Consider the following 22,497-nt stretch of genomic DNA (forward strand, 5'->3'; position numbering starts at 1 on the left):
GTTCAGTTTATGAAAGGCCCTGTGTCAAAATCTAGTTTTAATATCTTCAATACATCTGTTCATTTGCTTGCATGGTGCATATTCTTAAATAAAAGCGTGTGTAACCAAATTATCACAACCCCTGATGTGACACAGATGTATTACTGTACAACTTCCTGCAAGAACGCTGTTGATGTGGTCTCTTCAGATTCACCTTTCATCTAGACCAGATGTGCACTTATTGTCCACACAGGTAGAGCTAAAAAGTCCAAAACACTAAATATATTGCTGCAGGAGGACTCCCCACCCAACACCACCTTTCCTCTGAATAAGACAGACCATTCTGCTCATATGCTTGTAGTTTATTAAGACTTTGCAGCAGGCTGCCACACACACACTAGGGCGACACACACACAGGTGGGCTCTCTATCGTTGACGTGAGAACACAGCTTCACCCACACACCCCCCCTCCCTTGTGGAAAGACACCAGCTGAGATCATGCAAGGCACAGACACATACATACACACATTTACCAAACTGTCTCACACACATACTAATTAACATAATGGGATCCAAAGCACTTTACAGAACCATGACAGCAAAGGGTGACAACCAAATTACCATAAGACTGTAGACACATACAATACATTCAAGGCACACTTATCGTGCAGGCTAAAATGAAAGTCTAGTACAAGTGACTAATCCTAAGACTACGTTGATTAAGACTATTGGTGATGTTAAAGACTCATTTAATTATTTAAGACTTTCTAGGGAGCTTTCTCTGGGCCTTTTTAAGACTTTCCCCGGGGTGCCTGAGCTCATATTTCCTCAGTCAAGAGTCCTCCGGGGGGCTGAATGGGTCTGTGTCACTCTGTGGAAGCACAAAGACAAGACAGACTGAGCAATATTCTGTGTGTCAAGATGATATGTTCAGATGTGTGTATTTAATTGCCTACCTGCTAGCGGTGTGCGTGTGTTTCTAATCCCCCTTTAACCGTCCTGTCCTCCACTGGTGGGCTTGTTGACCTGGACTATCTCCACCGAGGTGAAGCCCTTATTGGCAGAGGCTCGGTTCCTCATCCTCATCTTATTCAGGGTCATCTCTGCCACCTCTGCACGCTCCTCAGCATCATCCAGCTCATGGATCGTCTTCCTGTATTTAGACAGGCTGCTGTTGGCCTGCTCCTCCTACAGTGACACAGGTGAGATTTATCTTAGCATTGAACAAACACATGTATGTTTGTTACATTACAAAAATGGCTTCCACCTGATCTCTCTGCTTTTGAGGAATTAAATAAAAAAGTGTCCTATTTCTTGACATACTTATGAATATTCTAAGCTCTTGTGGGATCCAAGTAGCATAATTAGAAGTGCCACAATTTAAAGGAAGTGTTTTATTTTAGGAAATATGCTTATTCACCTTGTGGCAGTGTTAGATGAGATGATTGACATCACTCTCATACTGGTCCATTAAATACAAGGCCAATACAAGCCAATTAGCTTAGAGGCTGTTAGCAGAAAGCTAGATCTTGGCCAGGAAGTTACTTCTCCCAGCCATGAAATAGTTCAGTAGGTAGGCTGATTTTGTTTCTTTCAGACAGAACCAGGCAAGCTGTTTCCAGTCTCTGTGCTTTGTTAAGCTAACCAGTTGGTGCCTGTAGCCTTATATTGAACCTGCAGACACGAGAGTGGTCTCAGTGTTGTCGTCACCACTCCTACTCACAGCTTCCTCTATCTGCCGTTTGTAAGACTTCAGCTTGTTCTGGAGTTTCTCCACCAGCTCCTGCATGCGCTGATTGGTCTTGTGGTCCTCCTCTGTCTGGAAGATCAGTTCCTTGAGTCGACGCTCTCCCTTACGGAGGTTTTTCACCGTCTCCATGTGGCGCTTCTGCTCCTGGTCCAGCTCATTCTCCACCTCCTTGATCTGGTAGAAATAAAAGGGAAGAATCGCCACAATATTTGGATGAGAGGCCTCAGCCAGGTGTGGTGCGTGTGTGTGTGTGTGTGTGTGTGTGTGTGTGTGTGTGTGTGTGTGTGTGTGTGTGTGTGTGTGAGAGACCTATTCCCATTTTGTCACTTTTAAAGTAAAGCTATTGCCTGCCATACCTCAGTCCACCCAACCCCTCACCCTATTTTCCAGTTTCTGGATGGTTCGTTTTCCGGACTTCAGGGCCTGCTGCTCGGCCTCCTCCAGCCTCAGTGTGAGGTCTCTGAGGTTCTGCTCTTGGTTCTTCTTGATCTTCTCCAGGTGGATGCTCCGGTCCTGCTCCTGCCGAAGCTCCTCACACAGTCGCGTTGCCTGGAGGCAGACACGCATGAGCGCACAGTTCATTTTGAACTTTGAACGTCACACCAAACCAAAGTACATAATTAACTGAACTCAATCAATTTGATTCTTTTCTGTTTCGTTTATTTTATGCTTTTACTGTGATTTGTTGGTGTGTGCCTAATGTTTAAACTTTGTGGGGGTGGGGTGGGGGTGGGGGTGTGTGTGTGTGTTGTCGTGCAGCTTACATCAGTCACAGCCTTCTTGGCTCTCTCATCAGCAGAGCGAAACTCTGAGATCAGCTCTTCATTCTCACTGGACAGTCGGGCAAGGTCGGCCTCCAGTTTCCTCTTCAGGATAGTCAGACTTTGGTTCTAAAGTGAGAAGAATTGATGAAATTAGTTTATATGATGATCCATGAGGGAAAATTAAGTATGAAGTGACATGTCAAAAGAAACATTTTTTTATTATTTAAAAAATATTATGAAACTGTGGTCTGTTTGTGCGTGCGCCTCTGTGGGACTGCTGGGCCTTCCTGTGCAGTCCTACCTGCATGCCGATCTCACTGAACCTCTCGGTGGTGTCCACCAGCTCCTGCTCGATTTGTTTGCGGGCCCTCTCTGATGCCTCCAGGCCTCCTCTCAGCTCCTCCATCTCTCCCTGCATCAAACACAAACGCCGCTCCTGGAGGCTGTACTTCTCCCTCAGCTCGTCATGCTGACGGGCGTCCTCGTCCATCTGCACCTGCAGATCCTGGGGAAGACGAGGATTATTGCTGTAGTATTTTCAAACTACAAACAGTTTTTTAAGTGGTCCTTATGCCACCTCAAATAAAACTCCTACTTTGATCTGCTGCTGCAGCTTCTTGAGGGTTTTGACCAGCTCGGCATTGTTCCTGTTGGCATGCTCCAGCTGAATCTCCATCTCATTTAGGTCTCCTTCCATCTTCTTCTTCGTCCTCAGAGCCTCGGCACGACCTTTGGCCTCTGCCTCCAGGCTGGCCTGCAGTGACTCCACTGCACGCGCATGGTTCTTTCTACATGGCACAAACGATACAGGTTGTAGTTATTGACTGAAACACAGATACAGTTAAACATTTTCTTGCTGTTGATCATAGTGGACAATCAGAACAATTGTAAATAAATACTGGATCTTCTATAGTTATGCAATGAATTAATGGTGAGACACCACAGTCACATTTTATATTTAAGTTTTTTCTAAAACTTAAATATAAGCAAATATACTTAATTGTGCAAATTAGGTAATATATTAGGTAATATTTGCTAATTTGCAGATCACACAAATCCATTTTCGAGCACACTGACAAGTCTCAGTACAATTGTTTTGGTTTTATTGTGATAATATACCAAATGGCCAGACATTTACTGAACAGTTTATGAAAATATTGTTTTTTCATGGATTTCATGGTCATCTGTGTGACGGACCCTTTTTTTCCACAATTTTACAGAGAAAGTGAGAACGATAAACGATATTTAGAAACACTCTGTAAATGTCTTGCTTTAACATTCAAGAATCAGTGTGTAATATTATGATTCTCTAAGTGCTTTGAAGAGCCAGGAATATGACTTGGTGTACAGGAAACATCCAATTTTGTGAAAACGGCTGTTAAAGATTAGCTAACGCAATAGAAACACACTAAAATTACTGTTTGTCACATGAACACATCTCTTATAGATATATGATATATGGACTAGCTAAAATTGTGCTCTAGAAAACAAATTTTCAAATGATATATGATTCAATATGGAGAACTTTAAAAAGGCCGGTCAAACTTTTACTTGGAAAGTGCGAACAATGATGAAATTTACACAATCTGAAGATGATGAACTTGGTATGTTTATATAAATTATTCAAGATTGTTTTGTACATTTTATGAAAGTATGGTAACAATAGTTGCAAAATAACTTGAAATCTGAAAATTGACAGATTGAAGCAAAGTCATTATTTTGGACTGTGGGGGCTCGCCTTAAGGGACTATATGATATGTTTTAGGAGAGAGGTGGGTCCAGGAGGTGGGAGGGTTATGTTTTTGTCTCTGATTTTGTTTTTTGTGTAAGTGAGGATGTGTTGGGGCGGATTTCACTGTACAGAAAATATTGAATAGTTACATCAAAATACTTAAATCAAAATCGTGTTGTGTGTGCATCATGGGTGTTGTTTGCCATATGCAGTGGTCAACAATCATGGGTTTCTTCGGTTTAAATAAAATCATTAGCTGGCCTCCCTGCCTCCCTGCCTACCTGCCTACGTGTGTACACTCTGCCCGTGCTCTTACTTTGCATGAAGATGGGTTCTGGGGGACGGGTTTTGGAGGGAAGCCTGACGGGAGGTGGTGGGATTTTTTCAGTTGGATACTTTCAAAATCTAGCTGTGTCTTGCTAGTTCTTTAACGTTGCCTACCCCAGTTTTAAGCTTGAAATCAGAGTTGAGCTGAGAAATGTAATGTAAGGAATGCTTATTAATAAATCTGGGAAGGGTTCTAGCTAAAAAGTCCACCTAATAATTTTCGTACAGTCCCTAAGATAGTGAGAACATTTTTACTTTATTGAAAGAGCCTGAAAACATTTCTGTGATGTAAAGGTTTGACCCTTTTCTGTGTTTGACACAATTTGTATGGTTTATGTTTTGTCTTTGTGTGAGTGCATATATGTGTACACACTATACCTTTATTTTACCAGGCATGTTAATTAAGAACAGTTTCTTCACGTGTGCTTGTTCTTGCATGTTACACGAGTGTCCGTTCTCTAACCTGGTGACTTCAAACTCCTCCTCCTTTTCATGGATTCTGCGGTCGATGTCGGCCTTGACCTGAGCGAGCTCCAGCTGTACTCGTACCAGCTTACCTTCCTCCACCTGGACACACACGCACACACACACACACACACTTTAACAACTGGTACAATGGACTGTACTATGGACAGAAGCAAAAGTCCTTTGTTTGCTCCATCAAATCCATCACAAAATCTCTGAATGTCTAAATTCTGTGTTCTTTGCCACTACCACTGTAGGCATTTATGGCTGTCTGAATAATTTTCAAAACAAAAAATTAAATACCCAAACCTGACTGTCTTAGCCAAAAGAGGATCTTTGTACCTCTAGTGAAGATTCGGCCTCCTCCAGAGCCAGATGCAGCTCCTCCTTCTCCACCTCCAGTTTCTTCTTTGCCTTCTGCAGCTCGTGGACGCTGCGGCCTCCTTCCCCAAGCTGGTCCACCAACTCCTTGATCTCCTCTGTGGAGAGAGGGCACGTTGTCAAGAAACCATGGCAAGAGGATACACATTTTATCATCCTGCTTGACGCCTTTTTAGAATATCATCTCCTCTAACACACTTTAGGCACCATCAGGCTCTACTGCACCGCAGTATCTGCAGCAGTTAGAGGTTACCTGAGAGGATTTTGTTTTCCTTGCGGATGGCCTCTATCTGATCCTGGCTCTCCTCGTAGGCCGTCTTCAGCTTGTAGAGCTCCGTCATGTATGAGCGGCTCTCCTTCTGGCTGTTGTCCAGCTCAAGTTGCAGCTCCTCGTTCTTCTGGCTCCACTCGGCCGCCAGCTTGTCGAAAACCCGCTGCTTCTTATCCAGAGCTGCTGCTGCTGCATTGGACTAGACACACAGACAGAAAATAGATACACATATATTTGTGACCTTAGATTATATCTGCACGCTCACAGACAAGTATGTTTATTCAGCCAGCACGTTTATGGAGTACAATTCACAGCTTAGTGAATTAATCCGTTATACAGTTTTTTTTACTGATACACAGATACTGATAGATAGATACACGTAAAGAATTGATTGAATACATTATTTTCCAAGTAATACATGGAGCGAGTAGTTAATAAATCAGTTAAACAAACAAGATTTCACATCCAGTACTATTCTACAGAAACCTGAAACCACAATCATTTGTGTGTGTGTGTGTGTGTGTGTGTATGTGTGTTTTACCCTCTCCAGGTCTATGGTGAGGTCCTCCACCTCTCCCTGCAGCCTCTGCTTGACTTTTTCCAGGCTGGCAGCTCTGGCTTGGGCCGCCTCCGCTGCCTCCTCAGCCTCCTGGAGACGCACTGCAAGTTTGCGCCTGGTGGGTGGAGGGAGAGAGAGAGAGAAAGAGAGGGACAGGCAATCGTGGGATTAAATTAAAAAGTATTGAGACAACCCCCACATTTCATTTATACACATAAAAGGCTGACATATCAAACTTTTGACTCCACTTTGATTTACACCCTTAGTCGCTGTATTTATTTGGCTCAACATACTTGGTCTCCTCCAGCTCCTCGGTACGGTGGATGGCATCCGTCTCATACTTGCTCCTCCAGGAGGTGACGTCAGCGTTGAGCTTGGAGACGAGGCGCTGCAGCTCCCCGCGGCCTTCTGACTCCTCCTCCAGCTGCTCCTTCAGCAGGGAGAGGTCATGACGGGCATTGGCCAGGGCCACCACCGCAGTGTTACGACCCTGCAGAGGGAGAGTGTGTGAGAGAGAGTTTTATTGGAGCTCTGAAAATCATTGTAAAGGCAAGCTTTGGACTACAGAGACAAAAAGAAAAGACAGATAGTCACCTAAAGGTCAGAGAAAGCCGGCTGACATGCCCATGTGCAAGGCACCTATTGTAATTCCCAAGTGTCTAACAGTTGGGCAGCTCTCACTTGTGAAAATGTGTCTAAATATTACACATTCCTTCTTATACTTTTACTTGTGTGTTTGTGTGTGTGTGTGCTTGCGGCGACTTGTACCTTGTTCTCCTCGTCCACCTGACGCTTGAGCTCGTCGATCTGCGAGGTGAGGGAGGCCTTCAGCCTGGTCACCTGGGTCAGCTTACTCTGCACATCCTCCAACTCCCTGCTCAGGTCATTGTTCTCCGCTACACACACGCACACACACACACACGCACACACACACACACACACACACACACACACACACACACACACACACACAACATAGGAACAGACTGTAAGAAAACCTCCAGGAAGTTTAGGCAAGTACTGGTTAGGGGTAGGATAAGTATCCAGGCAATGATGTAGGTCAAAGTAATGTGAAACACAGCTGTGTGTGTTTGTGTGTGTGTGTGTGTGTGTGTGTTTGTGTGCGTGTGTGTGTGTTCTCACCAGTCAGATGGATTTTGGCAGTGTTGAGCTCAGTTTGAGTGCGTTCCATCTCAGCCAGGCGAGCGTTGGCCTCTGCCAGGTTGTCCTCCAGCTTATGAGCGTGGGCCTCAGAGTTCAACTACACATGTAAGTGCCCACATACACACAGATTCAAAAGCAGAACTGTGTGCTGAGTTTATATTCATGTAGGGTTTGTTTGAGTCTGTCACATTAGAGTATCCACACAGCACCGTACCTTTGCTTTCTGAGTGGCCTCCATGGTGACGTTGAGGTCTTCGATCTCAGCCTTCATGCTCTGTTTGTCCTTCTCCAGCTTCACTTTCAGCCTGGTGAGGTTCTCCAGCTGCTCGCCCAGCTCTGCCATCGCGTCTGAGTGCTTCTTCCTCAGCCCCGCCGCCGTGGCCTCCGATTGGAGCGCTGCCTCCTCCAGCTCTCTCCTCAGCTTCAGCAGGTCGGCCTCCCGCTTCCTGTTCTGCTCGATCTGAAGGGTCAGCCGCCGATGACATTATAGGGGTCAAAGTTTTCCCAGCCAACACAAAAATGGCCAAATCCCCTCTGATTGATTGACAGCTGTCAGTCACTCTCACCTGGGCGACGGTGGCTCCTCCTGCCTCTTCCAGCCTATCACTGAGGTCCTCCAGATCTCGTGATAGCTCTGCCCTCTGCTTCTCCACCTTGCAGAGAACAGACAGAGAACCACCTTTAATCTCTAACTTCAGTAAGTAATATCCCTCCTGTCTGCTTGCTTCAACATGTGAATACATAATTGTGCTGCAGTTATGTATGAGGTTTGAACTAAAGTAGCCTGTTATAGCTGAAACAAAATTGCTGCAGATTTAATCTGTACCTTGGCTCTCATTGCTCTTTCAGCTTCCAGCTCCTCCTCCAGCTCCTCGATGCGGCCCTGAAAGGAATGAATAAACCAGACCATTTATCATCTTCGTTTACTTCTTCAGCTCCTCATTTCCTAACCATATTTTCTCACTGCTCTGCCCCTTTCGTCCATATACTCATCTCTCATTTACCCACAATCCTTTTCTTCTCAGTCTACTGACCTTATGCAACAGTCACCACGTCACAGCTATTTGCAAACACTACAATAAATTAATCAATCGCCCCTAAATAAAAATGGTTTTATAAGTGGGAAATGTGATCAGTCGTATGACAACAATTCCAATATATAGTGAATAAAAGAGTGCTCTTGTTCAATCCTCAGGAGGTCTTATATATGTAAAACTAAGTTAATTTAACATGTAAATTAGTACTTTACATAACAAGAGTCGACCACAATGCTAGTGGCATTGTCAGCAAGCTAACATGCTGATGTTTGCAGGTAATCTTGTTGTCATATTAACATTATTACCTATGTATGCGTGCGTGTGAGTGTGCATGCATGTGTACTTTTACATTTAATATTGTGTGTTTTCATGTCTATTGTTGTTTACTGACTTGCAAAGTGTATAGAGACTCTCTGGGTGATGTGCACTTTAAATAGAGGTGAAGTTGAAGGTATAATGTTCACCATCTTAGTTTAGTGTGCTACATTTACTAATTAGCACTAAATGCAAAGTAGAGCTGAGGTTGCAGTGTAATTAGTTTTGTATGTTTTAAGTCACAAACCAAAGAAAAATTAAAAACTTGACATGATGGTGGCACTACAGGTGAAATCAGTAGGACTGGGGACCATGAATGTTTGTACAATATATCATGGCAGTCATTTCCATCAAATTTACCTCAGTGTTTGCAGGAACAACATCTACAAAGACTGCTCATATCTAAGAACGTTAGATGGAGATCTTAATAGCTGGTTACCTTCTAGCCAGTTGACCTCACTGACAAACACATTAAACAACAGAAGGAGGAACTACTGAAATCAGCTTGGCATAGTGCTTGCCACACTGCGTAGTGCTTCACTTAGATGAGATTCAAATCTTGCAGACTCCTGCGCCTCTAACCACAAACCTGGTGCTCTTTGAGCTTGCGACTGAGCATGGAGCTGAGAGCCTGTTCGTCCTCGAGCTTCGAATTCATGTTGTTGATCTCAAAGTCTCTCCTGAATGAACACACAGCAAACACACACACACACACACACAGCAGGGGGGAGATCAGGGTCCAGCAGGACTACAGATGTGTTACCACTATGCTGTATAAGAGTTGGTTTTGTATGTTAAATGTACAGAGGAAGTCCGACATCAAGATACTTTTAAAGCTTTAATGAAATTGTCAGCTTCACTGTGTGTGTGTGTGTGTGTGTGTGTGTGTGTCCTTTGTCTCTCACTTCTTGATAACCTCCTCCAGGTCGAGCTTAGCGTTCTCCATCTCATTCAGGTTCTCTATGGTCAACTTCAGGTCTCCCTCTGCCTTCCTCCTCGCTTTCTCCACCTCCGCCCGTATCTTCTTCTCCTGCTCCCAGCTGTCCTCCAGCTACACATCACACAAACACAAACATCCAAACATCATAAAGGCACTAACTCTGGGTACATAATCTATATGTGTCTTTCAGGTCTTTCTGTGAAGGTGAATTGTACCTCATTCACTTGGCTGTTTAGCTTGCTGTTGGTCTTGGTCAGATGGTTAACTTTGTCTTCTTCTGTTTGAAGATCCTCCAGAGTTCTCTGATTAAAGTATAAAATATATGTACATCGTGGTCACTATTAAACTCATAAGCATTAAAAATGTGTGTTCAAATATTAGTTTATGTGCATGCATGTTGTCATGTGTGCATGTCCATGTTTGTCTACCTGTTGCAGTTCCTCTAGAGCTCTCTTTTCTTTCTGCAGATTGGCGATGTGGTCGTCTCGCTGACTCAGGTCGCCTGTCAGAGTTCGCACCTTGTAGTCCAGACCCTAAACACACCATTTAGCAGAATTCAGTGATCAACTCTAAATATTATTTTTTTTAATCTAATTTCCTGACTTTGTGTCTGATCCAGACAATATTTAGTGAAATCTCCACAGCTGCTGCACTTCATTTCCTCTCTCCTCGGCTTCGTCCTCCTCCCCTCTACCTGTTTCTCCTTCTCAGTCTTGGCCAGTGTGGACTCCAGAGATTCCAGGTCTCTCTTGAGCTCTGTCAGTTCCCCCTCCAGCTGCCTCCTCTGGCCGTGGAGGGAGGCTGTGTTGCCTTCTTCTTCCTCCAGGCGCTCACGCAGATCCTACGACACACGACACTTTTTCAGCTGTTTCCAAGACATATAACCCTCCGAAAGGACATATCACAGATTCATAATGAGAACACCTGGTGATATGCAATAAACATTAAAGTAACATTGTCAGCCATCACGTAATTCTTCTAGATTGTTTGCAACATTACTTGTAATTACTCTATTATAAGACAATGTCATACAGGCCCAGGTGGTTTTCTACGGCTGAATATAAAAGAGGTGAATACATATATGAAATGGAATGTATCCAACACATTACCTGCAATGACTCTTCCAGCTGGACCTTTTGGTGCATCAGCTGGGTACAGCGCTCCTCAGCATCACCTAGCGTGTCTTGCTCCTGTGGAAAGACAAGGACATAATGTGTGTATACAGCTGCACATTAGAATGTTGTGGAAAAGTAAAATTTTCCCCATAATTTAATTGTACAAAAATTACACAATGTACACAATAAATATTTCAAGACTTTTAAAAATTGAAGTTGAATGAATAAATTTTATAATAGGCCTACAAAAATGTTGACCTAAGAATAGCTCTAATTAGCTAGTTAACTCAAAACACCTGTAAAGGTTTCTTGAGCCTTTAATCTCTCAGTCTTGGAATTAAATTTTTTTTAGATGCACCTGTATGTTAGCATGTTGTGTGTCTTTGTGTGTTTATAACTATACACGTGCAATGACAGGGGAAAGTTTATGAGCCATTTCTGAACAGTAGTGAAGCCAAAAGACAACAAAAGCTAAGTGTTCTGCATATTAATCATGAGATTTCGTAGCCACAGTCTGTGTCACCGGTGTATTAAAATCAAAATCTGTACCATTACCGTTCTGAAAGTATTTCCTTCAGCTCAAAGACAAGATTATTTAACAATATTAAACCCTTTTCACATGTTGCGACTTTATTTTCTTTCCAGCTAAATACACTTATATCATTATATCATTGCTTATTTTGTACAACATAAGAAAATATAAAAACATTTTTTGAATGAATATATTAAATACTATAATGTCATTAATATAGACAATTATAACTGAACTTTAATTATGATTCATGACATACAGTTATCTGAGCATATGTAACATCCAGCTACATCTTTGTTTAAGGAGTGAATTAAAAGATCTTTCTTTGTTCTGCAGAAGATGAAAATGGTTTCAATAGATGGTTAGTAGAGTCTTTAAGGATTCTGGAAATTCTGTCAGAGCAGCGGTAGGCCTAAGTGTATTTTCATGACCTTCTGCGTTTATCAAAAATTATTATATTTAATTTTCTGGAAAGCTGATTCTTGGCGCTGTGGCTGGAATGTAATGGTAATCCATGAGAGGTACAAACTGGGGCTAAGAGATTTCTGTGGTCCTTTACACCAAAGAACATCAAACAAACAAGAGAAGCAGGGGATTTTATGCAGGTGATTCCTCTGACTGCTTGCTGGAAGCCAGTAGAAGTATTTTGGCCTACAAGGACATACACCGAGCTCTTTAACACCTGAATGTAACATAAAAAAAAAAAACACATCAGCTGACTAAATTACTGTGTGCAGATGTGCACTTACTGCAGCCAGCGCCAGGGCGAGGTCGTTTTTCTCCTGTGAAAGAGTGGCCATCTTCCCCTCCAGATCTTTGATCTTGCCCTCCAGCTCTTTAACTCTCTCCACTGCCATCCTCAGCTCCTCTTCCTTAGCCTTGAAGGTCTCCTCCTGACGGGCGACCATCAGCAGAGGCTTCACCTGCAGGAGCCAAGGCAGGAAATATGATATGAAGGTGATAATGAAGATCATAGCAGATCTTACCTTAACTTATTTGACATGAGGTTTAAAAAAAAGCCTTTTACCTTGGTGTAGAGTTTCCACCAGCCCCAGAAGCGTAATTGAAGGAACTTCCTCACGTTGCGCTGGATGGCCATCAATGCAATTCTGCATCACACACACACATTAATGCAGAAAAACTGTTAGTCCTCACAAACATGCACTGAGTAGTCGTGTCAACAAACAAAAATATGCTCCATCTCTCTGACCCAGCTGTCTTAAAGAAAAACACATCTCGTGCATGTGCACACAGGAACAACAGGTACACACTGACCGTCTGTCCACCATCTTCTTAAACTCGACCCTCATTAGAGTTCCTCTGAGTTGAGCCTGCAGCATGGTGATGATCTTTGCCAGCCGCTCGTCACGCATGTCCTCCAGCTTTGCCAGGACGCCTGCACGGAAAAATACCTGGAGAGGAAAACAGAGACAGGTGAAAGATGGAAGAACAGGAGGGCTGAGTGAAAAAAGGGGGAACACTGAAGAAAAAAATGGATTAAAGGCTTTTATTTGATTTAGTCTTTTTATGCCCTCACTTGTTAACACACACAGTTCATAGTAGATTACACACAACAATCAGCAGAAGAGACAGTGTACAAAAAGGGATTAAACCTCTTCAAAACACAACTGCATGTTTTTTTAATTGTCGACCAACTAACTAGTTTCCCAGTTATTGTAGTTAAAAATTAAAAGGTACTAAATTGACTTCAAGTAAGGCTTTTCCACCAGAGTAGATGTATTTACAAAATGATAATAATTGTATTTACAAACTGATGAGGCAAAATATGTCCAGAAGATTGTTATATGTTACATGTAGAAATGTAATATATTGACATACACTCTGTTTGCAAAGTAGTGTGAAATATATTTATATTTGCCATATTTTGAATATAATTGGAAATTTACCAATTATTGCCACTTTTAAACATGTTGTCAAATAATTATCATATAAGTGAATGCAGGAAATCATCTTTTAAGAGAATATGTTGGCATATGCGGGCAATTATACGTGGAGTCATGAATTCTAATATATTGAAGTTATTGTCAACATTATTTTGATATGTATTTGTTCAATTAGAGATATTATTTAAATGTGCTCTGCTTTAGATATGGCTGATTATAACAGCGGTGTACCTTGGTGTGTCCGATGCGATACTCCATATTATCCAGGCCAACTGAACTTAGGATGAGCTCAGAGGCCTTCTTGTTGTCAACGAAGCCCTTAGGGATGACGGAGGGGTTGAGGATATAGTACCTAGGAGACATTAGGAAAGGTGAGGTGTGACTTCAGTTGAATAAACTTGGAGGTGACTGCTGGGATAATGAAGATAAAAACAGAAAGAATAGGAGTAAGACCTTTGTTTGAATTCTGGGTACTGTAGTCTGTTGGGGAATCCTTTCCTGCAGATACGGATGCCCTCTAGCACGCCGTTACAAGCTAACTGGTGCAGGATCAGATGGTTATCTGTCACACCTTTACAGCATGAAAGAGGGAAAATGTGATTATCAGCACCAAGAATTTCCAGTGGATAGTGAATACACATTTGAGACTGAGAGAGGGTGGGCCTAAAATACAAACAGCATCTTTAAGATTCTGACAATACGACAACCCTTCAGAACACACCATTGATGCACACTCTCCACCCACTAACCTGACTTCTTGAACTCGTTGGGCACGATGCAGCGGACAAAGTGAGGAGCAGTGCTTCGCAGGGTGCTCATGAGCTTGTTCAGTTGTTCCTGTTGCGCATAAACAGTTAAAGGACACCTGTGAGACTGTGAGCATGTTGTGAGAGTTGCAGAGTTCTTTTTTTTCTGAATGTCTTCACTTGTAGCTACTTGAAATCAGGACAGCTTGGATGCTTGTTCCCCATTTCAGTTTTGCTTAAGACTTGAGTCGCTCTACATTAGGCTTTGTGATAAGGCCTGACTGAATGATTACTTTAAAGCAGTAGTGTCACATTTTGGGGAGTATGCTCATTTGCCCAGTGCGTCTGTGTAAATTACCCTGTAGAAGTTGGAGACGGTTTGAAAAGAAGACCCTTTCTTCTGTTTCTTGGTTCCTGCGGCGGCCTCCTCCTCTTTGAAGAGAAGAGCCAGCAGAGGCATGGAGGACTTCTGGAAGAGCCCCACCACCGTCTCATTCAGAGGGTCTTTGTTCTTCTCCAGCCAGCCAGCGATGTTGTAGCCCACCTGTGAGAGACAAAAAAAGGCTTAACTGCACCTATGTACACACTTAAGTTACACATCCTGCTTTACATTCAGACATTTGAATGACTTTGTAGACAGAGGTACACTATTTATAATTGTACTCCAAATTGCAGATGTTTAGAAGAAGCAATGGCACTGTTTTTCAGCTGAAAGAGACACAAGGTCAAGCTAAGGCTGTGTACATTTATGCTTGTTTCCTAACTGCTTTATCTCAACAAAAACACACACACATCCTGCCCCGTCCCTATGGGGGAATTTGTGTATCTCTATATCAAATGCTGCAGCAATCCAGTACTCACAGTGCCGGCATAGTGCACCAGTTCAAAGTGGGCCTCGGGTCCTTTCTTCCCCCCTTTTGGCTTAAGGAAGTTGGAGGACTTGCCCAGGTGGTTGTCATACAGAGCCGCTTTGAAGGTCGCATCTGTTGCCTTTGGAAACACACACTGCTCTTCCAGTATTGAGAAAATACCCATAGGCTAGAGAGGAGACGGAGAGAGGGAGGTGGAAATAGAAGAAATACAGTGTTCTCGATATGCGATATGCAATATACAGCATGTCCACGCTTGTGCGCTTTATGCTGACTGTGTGTGTGTGTGTGTGTGGGTGTGTGTGGGTGTTACCCTCTCCAGCAGGTCGATGCAGGCCTGCAGGTCCAGGCCGAAGTCGATGAAGACCCAGTCGATGCCCTCCTTCTTGTACTCTTCCTGCTCCAGCACAAACATGTGGTGGTTGAAGAACTGCTGCAGCTTCTCGTTGGTGAAGTTGATACACAGCTGCTCGAAGCTGTTGAGCTGGAGGTGAAAGACATGTGTTGGATCAACAACAATGCGGGAGGATAAGAGGAGATAACCTGACAAATAATGCAGCAGATAAGATGTGATCACAATCTCACAAACAAACTCTCACCTGAAAGATCTCAAACCCAGCAATGTCCAGCACTCCTATGAAGTACTGCCGCTGCATCTTGGTGTCCAGGGTCTTGTTGATGCGGGTCACCATCCACTTGAACATGCGGTCATAGATGGCCTTTGCCAGAGCGCCGATGGAGTACAAGCACTGGTCCTGGTTCTGACCTGACATTCAGTTCAAAAATTGTAACTGTGGACGAGTGCATTGTCTATCCTCGTTTAATAGTCTCTGTTTGCTGGAAAATCTGAAACATCTAAACAATATCTTTGCAATACCTTTGGTCACAAACTCGTTGCCAACCTTGACCCTAGGACGTGTTATGCCCTTCTGCAGCTCCCCAGAGTTGATGGCTATGAGGTGGGCAACTTTGTCAGCCACTTAAGGAAGGGAAGGAGAGAGGAGACAAGGGAATAATGAAAACAAATGGGCCAGAACAGTGAGATTGGGACTGATGAAAGAAAAAAGCAACATATAGAGTTTGAAAAAATATGAGCTGTTACACCAGAATGAGAGGGTAGGCTTTGAGAGAAATGTCAAAAGAAAAGAAGAGAGGTAAAAGGACTGAGAACTGGGCCAGATGGACATGGTAGAATGAGGCAATAAAGAGGCATGTAGAAAGATGGAGAAAAAAATGCCAAAGAGGGAGAGAGAGGTGGACTTTTTATACCCTCAGTGGAATCCACATCAGCCTGTTCCTCTCTGGCTTTCTGTTTGAACTTCATGTTGCCGAAGTGCATTATGCCTCCAGTCAGCTTGTACACGCTCATCTTCTCCTCCGGAGTGAAGCCCAGGACATCAAAGGCTTCCTGTGGACACACAAGCACATACAGAGAGAGATCAGAGTTAACCAAAGAGAAGCAACAGCACCATCAACAGGCTAATGCATTTCTTTTTCTTACTGGTCATGCAAAGAAGTGTGCCAGCCTTTTTTACTGACTTCAAATCACAGCACAGCGTGAATAACTCTGAACTCACATCAGTGAGCAGCAGCTCTTCCCCATCATCCATGTTGTCCACCACAGTGACTCCCTGACAGACCCACACATACTGTTTGGGGTCTGGGCTCAGCAGCAGAGCCTCTGGAAGACATAGATAATAAACAGGATAATAAGACAATCAATTCTGTTGGTTGATACTGCGTATTATTAATCAACAGAATGTATCATCACCTGTGTTTCCCAAGCTTTTGTGTCTGTACCCCCTCAAGCTCTGTCAGATGAACTCAAATACCACTTTATAAACACCACGTGTCATGTTCCAAGTGGATGATATTCAACTCTACTGATTACATATTACAATATTTTTCATACAATTGAACTGTCAATATTTAGGTGAGTTTGGTGAAGTTTGCAATGTTATTTCAACCATTTATTCACTACTTTAAGCTTTCTATTCTAACCATTGGGGCATTACTTTTAACAACATTTAAAAGTAATAACATTTATCCTTTTAGCCAAACAGCTTAAACTTCTCTGCTGGTTTGCGATGAGTTTTCACATAACAACATGTGTTCAGGTGTTACTGCTGAGACAATATGTGAATATCTGTTTCTTCAAATTAGATGTGCTACCCTGATAAATCACTGAATTAGACTGTTTGCAGGTTTATTGAAGAATTGTCATCTGGCAACACTGTACTGGATTTGACTCGACTCAAATATGAATAGGTAAGAAATCTACTCTCAATATGGCCTTGTTCAATCTCCATTTAACACATTTTGTGACATCTGTGTGTCATCTTCATATGTAAAACATTTCATTTTAAATTGTCCTTTATCAGTTTTCTTCCTTTGCCAAATGCAGATGTGAGAAAATATTTTTGGTGTTACAAAGTAAAGGAAACACAGGGAAAACACTTTCATAGAGCTGATGAGGATCCTTCAATTCTGCTTCCGTTCTCTTTAATTCCATATTGATTGGTGACATTGCTGCTTTATCAGTCTCACCTATGAGTTCTGGCTTCCTCCCAGACAGGAGTTGGTAGAAGATGTGGTATCCTCTCTCAGCAGCTTGCTGCGAAATCACTCTTGATTTCTCAAGCAGATCTGACAGACAGAAAAAACACAGCAGACACAACAAGGATATTTAAGGATGCTAATTATATACCATTCATTGTCTCTACATAATATCTATATTTCATAAAACATAGCATATAAAAACAAAGACTTGGTATTTTACCAAGGTACACTTTGTAAGTGACATAAGTAATGTTGTTCTTAGTTTTTTAAATACTAACACTGGTTCTTGAGGCAAAATGATCACAAACTGTAATTCATGTATCAACCCCCTGAACCAATTCAGATAAAATACAAGCTCACTCAGACTGCAGTTCTAAACCACACTTATTTCAAAACACTGCACACAGTTCTCTACATTTGGCACAATATTCATGATAAAATCTCTTTTGTTCACATGGAACACGCTGCCATTCAAAATGCTAAACTTTAAATTCATGCTGTCCACTCTGACTCCTCACACATGTTGGACATTTGGTAAATAAGCGATCAAAGCTTTAGCAACACTGTAAAAGGGCCACATGCAAGCTCTTCTGTTTTGGAGCAAAAGATGCCAACAAAGGAGAGAGTGAGAGGAAGAGGAGAAGGATGAGGAAGAGGAAGACCAAGGAGAGCAATTATCTCTGATGAGATTCGGGCCTGCATGGTCTAACAATGAGGGAGGCTGCAGAGAGTACAACCAAACTGGAGCATGTTCACAGCAGCATCCATCGTCCGGACTTTCCAAAATGAGAATCTACTCTCATTACAGTATTGTAGTACTGCATATCAATGCAGTACTTAAAGATTACTGTAGAACATTATGTTTTACAGTATGTGTGCATTTCTACCTAAACAGTGTTTACAGTATTTACTATCTGGAGATGGAAGGTCTATGACCACAATTCCTATTTTACCTCTTCTGCAAAACATGATGCAGTATGATGCAAAGTCTTGTTTTCGTTTTTCTATTGTTTGTTCTTTTTGAAGAACAACCTTACAAATCCAACAGTTTCCTTAGATGTATACACAGTATTTCAGAATAAAATACATTCTATTCTTGTATTTGTGTTTTATAATTGAGTAAACATAACAGTTAACAACGCATTACTGTACGTACAGTAAGTATTGTGACACTGAAAATACGAAAGGCCTACTGATAAGATAATCATAGAAGTGTTTTCCGCTAATCATAGTGTTTCCCATTGAGCACATCAGTGTTCAGTTAGTTCTTAGAGATTAGAGAGATGGTTTGAATTTTCATTTTGAGAGGACATAACATTGTTTTGAATGCAGCGTTTGCTGTTGCAAGAGATTTGGGGAGTTCTGAGTTTTTGTATTTGTGTTTAGGGTTATAAGAAACTGAGCCATACCTTCAGAAAAGTGTGTAAGCAACTGAGAAAAATTGTAAAAGAAATCCACTCACAGCTCTCAATGTCAGCACCAGCCAGCTTAGCTGTTGGTCCAAAGTGGATGCGTATGAACTTCCCCTAAAACGACACATAAATGTTATTCTCACAGATTTGGTGATTGTGCTTTTATTGTCATTTTTCAACAATTTTCATTTCATTTCATGTGGACATGAATTATTTCATTTGGCATTTGGTGATGTAAAAGAATGATCAAATATTTTTGTATGTGTCCCTACAAAGCGTGAGGAGTTGTTGTTCCTGATGGTCTTGGCGTTGCCGAATGCCTCTAGCACTGGGTTAGCCTGAATGATCTGGTCCTCCAGGGAGCCCTGAGAGGAGAGGAGAGGAGAGGAGAGGAGAGGAGACACATTTAAATGTCTTTGTCAAACAAGAAAAGCAACTTGCAAAATAATATTAAGCATACACAAAGACACACTTGCCTTGGTGTCGGCAGCTTTGCTCCCAGAAGCTCCAACATTGGCAAAGTACTGGATGACCTTCTTAGTGTTTTCAGTCTTGCCAGCACCAGATTCTCCACTGGGGGAGAGAAACAAATAAAGAATTACTAATAGTGAGACATGCAGGCTACAGCATATAGGCCTAAATCATTTGTAAAAACAAACATGTTGTCCTTACGTGATCAGCATAGACTGGTTCTCATGCTCTGCGATGATGAGACACACACATAGAGGACAGGAGAGGAGAGAAACAGAGAGAGTGTGAGAGAGACGAGGATAATTACTGCTGATTTCCCTCTGAGCACATCAGAGGACTGCTGATGTTCTCTGTCAGCGGTGCCAACAACACAAACAGATGTCAGCTCTCCCCTGATGCCATATAATGGCTTCAAATATTTTTCTACTCCCGGAACAAATCATCACACGCCACACCGATTACGTACCTCCAGCAACTGCCCCACTCCCTCTTTCCACATAAAGAACTGTGTAATGACCTTGAGCAACTCTTCACGAGGGGGTGATCCCACATCACCACATACCTCCGGCATGCTTATGTCTCCTCTTTGCTAACCATACCTCCCTCCGCTCACCCATTAATGACCTATGACTGGTTCAAATGTCCTTTCCTCTAGTCATCAAAGCCCCACTCTGTCTTTTTCAAAATCTCTCTTAAAATCCAATGTTTTGTTCTCGACACCCCACCACCGCCCTCTCCTCACCCATCAACATGTCGTGGTAGGCGTTGTCAGAGATGGAGAAGAGGTGAGGAGGAACTTCGTTGCGTTTCTTCCCCTTGTACAACTGGGCCACTTTAGCGCCATAGATGGGCAGCCATTTGTATGGGTTGATCGTCACACAGAAGAGGCCCGAGTAGGTCTAGAAGTGGAAAGGAACATATAAAGAGGTTTGAAGGATGCAGCAGGATGAAATGACAATTTTGCTAATGGGAGCACAAATGTGGTCATCATTATGACATCATCAGGGTTATTTTCTAAGACTTGGAGAAAGTTCGTCCAGAGCCACAGAAGATATTATACAGCTGTTTTCACAGGCAGAGTGGTACTCGCCAGGACGAGCAAAGTCTTTAAGTGTAAAATGGGTGTAGTGCTCTTACAAAGCTGAAACATGCAATAACAACATAGTAACATTGGGGCACAAAAGACATTTTTTCTACTGTCCTTCACATGTCATGTGGACATGGTTTGGAGTGCTAGGTTTGTGTGTTACTGCAGGGTCTTCACTCTTGATTAACAGGCTTACATAGATCCTCATGCTGACGTAGCGGCTGCGCAGGTTTTCCATGACACTGGCCTCGTTAAGGAAAGTGAGGTTGGCCATGTCGCTGGCTTGGTAGAACTTAGGAGGGTTCATCTGGTGAACATCATCCCTCCTCACAGTCACAGTCTGATCAGAAAGGATAATCACTCAGTCAGTCATTTCATCATCATGATTATTATGATCATTTACATGAATCAGCTCATTTTTACTTCCTAAATGTAACCTAAACCTTTAAGACAAAATGGCGCTGGTCTTACGGTGTTCTTGGTGGTCTTGATGGTGATTTTGTCCCCATCTTCAGACTGAATTTCCCCAGCAATGAAAGCCTCCTTCTCATCTTTGACCCAGCAGGAGCGCTTGATGTCATATGGTTTATTCATAGCATCCAGGCGCTCCTTCTCTGAGGGAACCAGGAACGGCATGGGGTCCACATCGTCCCCGCACTCCCCTTTATATGCACCCGGCATGGCTGCTGCTGCTGCTGCTGCTGCTGCTGCTGCTGCTGCTGCCACCAACGTACACCAACCAACTGACCAACTCGTCACCCACTGGCTGCTGCAGAGAGAGACTGAGCAACGGAGATACAGCAGAAATGAATGTGTTAATTATAGTTAAAGAAGGGACATTTGCTGTCAGGTAAGCAGTATCCAATATTTGACTCACCAATGCAGGAGGAGGAGGTACGCTTAGGATAAATATGGGTGCATGAGCTGAGGCCATGCAGTTATATATCAGGCCTTCTCCTTCCCGATATGGTCACAACTCTAAAACCAGCCATCACCCCGAGGTCTCATCCCTCCAATCTGCCTGGCAGCACGAGATCTGGGAATTCTTCACTCTCCATCCATCCATTTAGGGTTTCCTTGGAATGCCGTCACTCAGGCTGAAACCATCTCCTCTCCCCACCCCATCACTCGATCCATCTTCTCCATCCCTCCGCCCTCCCTCACCTCGATTTTCATCCCACCCTGCCTCTGCTCTTAACCATCAATTGCTTTCTCTCAGTGCGCCCGATGGGGACTGGGATGAGTAAGGCATCTTAAATTAAAACCATTGACACGCAGAGACAGTGTAGTCCATTTGTCTTGTAATATCTTTTTTTTTCATTTTTACAGTAGCCTACTCTTCATTCTGTCTTTCTACACACTGCCCAATTCAAATACGATGCACCATTAAGTAACCAACTATTATCTGTATGTGGCAGGGTATGTGTGTCATGTGTTATCTTGAAAATGTCCCTTGTGGAGTTGAGACTGTCTTGATCTCCTCAATCTCAACTAGATTCCTCAGAACTGAAGCAGCTGTTGCTCTCGTTCCCCAGAGGGAGCTCTGATAAATACAGACTGACGCTAATCACACAGAATCAGCCTTGGGAGAGTTAATGGTTTCACATAGTCCAAAACTCTGTATAAGGAGTCCATATTTTTCAGCTTTCAATGCAAAGCAGCTATTTAAAGCAATATTGGTGTTGTTTGAAATTATGTCTAACTGTTTAATGTGATTTTTCTCTACTTCTTTTTATGTATTCTTTTTCTATTTAAATCATTTTGCCAGAACAAACTCACAGTTGGCCACCCAATGGGATTTCCCAACTGTTCTGTGCTCTTCATTAACTCTGTGTGTATGTGCGTGTGTGTGTGTATCCCCAGAGGTGTAACTAAGTTTATCTCTATGATTGGAATTATCTAAGTAGTTGTGAACACACTCAGTCGGTCTCAGGGGTTCCAACAGCACTTTGAATAACACACATGTTTGTTCTTCCTACATCTCATTGACATAATGCACTCCCTAGACCCTAACCTTAACCATCACAGCTACATGCCTGACCTTATTCCTTAACGTACCACTAGTCTTTACCTAACTGTAACCTGAACCCTAAAACCAAGTCTTGACCCTCAAAAAGC

The 22,497-nt window shown here is 42.7% G+C and overlaps 1 protein-coding gene across 1 annotated transcript; it reads right to left on the reverse strand.

Annotated features, from left to right (window-relative positions):
* Nucleotides 1-320: 320 nt before the first annotated feature.
* Nucleotides 321-21,060, reverse strand: LOC123963666 (myosin-16-like). The gene is given in 43 exon segments (XM_046040675.1): nucleotides 321-850; nucleotides 936-1,167; nucleotides 1,703-1,903; nucleotides 2,108-2,278; nucleotides 2,494-2,619; nucleotides 2,795-2,998; nucleotides 3,089-3,281; nucleotides 5,016-5,119; nucleotides 5,360-5,496; nucleotides 5,652-5,868; nucleotides 6,211-6,343; nucleotides 6,522-6,718; nucleotides 6,997-7,124; nucleotides 7,372-7,489; nucleotides 7,607-7,852; nucleotides 7,959-8,045; nucleotides 8,219-8,275; nucleotides 9,334-9,424; nucleotides 9,650-9,795; nucleotides 9,900-9,986; nucleotides 10,113-10,217; nucleotides 10,379-10,525; nucleotides 10,794-10,874; nucleotides 12,081-12,254; nucleotides 12,359-12,440; nucleotides 12,607-12,743; nucleotides 13,467-13,587; nucleotides 13,689-13,806; nucleotides 13,985-14,072; nucleotides 14,340-14,525; nucleotides 14,843-15,019; nucleotides 15,164-15,334; nucleotides 15,450-15,616; nucleotides 15,728-15,829; nucleotides 16,120-16,258; nucleotides 16,428-16,531; nucleotides 17,398-17,496; nucleotides 18,872-18,935; nucleotides 19,094-19,394; nucleotides 19,494-19,521; nucleotides 20,035-20,191; nucleotides 20,576-20,719; nucleotides 20,851-21,060. Coding segments are annotated over 42 exon segments (5,943 nt in total). The 3' UTR covers nucleotides 321-850; nucleotides 936-969.
* Nucleotides 21,061-22,497: the final 1,437 nt, after the last annotated feature.

The sequence above is a fragment of the Micropterus dolomieu genome, linkage group LG02 (assembly GCF_021292245.1).
Source record: "Micropterus dolomieu isolate WLL.071019.BEF.003 ecotype Adirondacks linkage group LG02, ASM2129224v1, whole genome shotgun sequence".
NCBI lineage: Eukaryota > Metazoa > Chordata > Actinopteri > Centrarchiformes > Centrarchidae > Micropterus > Micropterus dolomieu.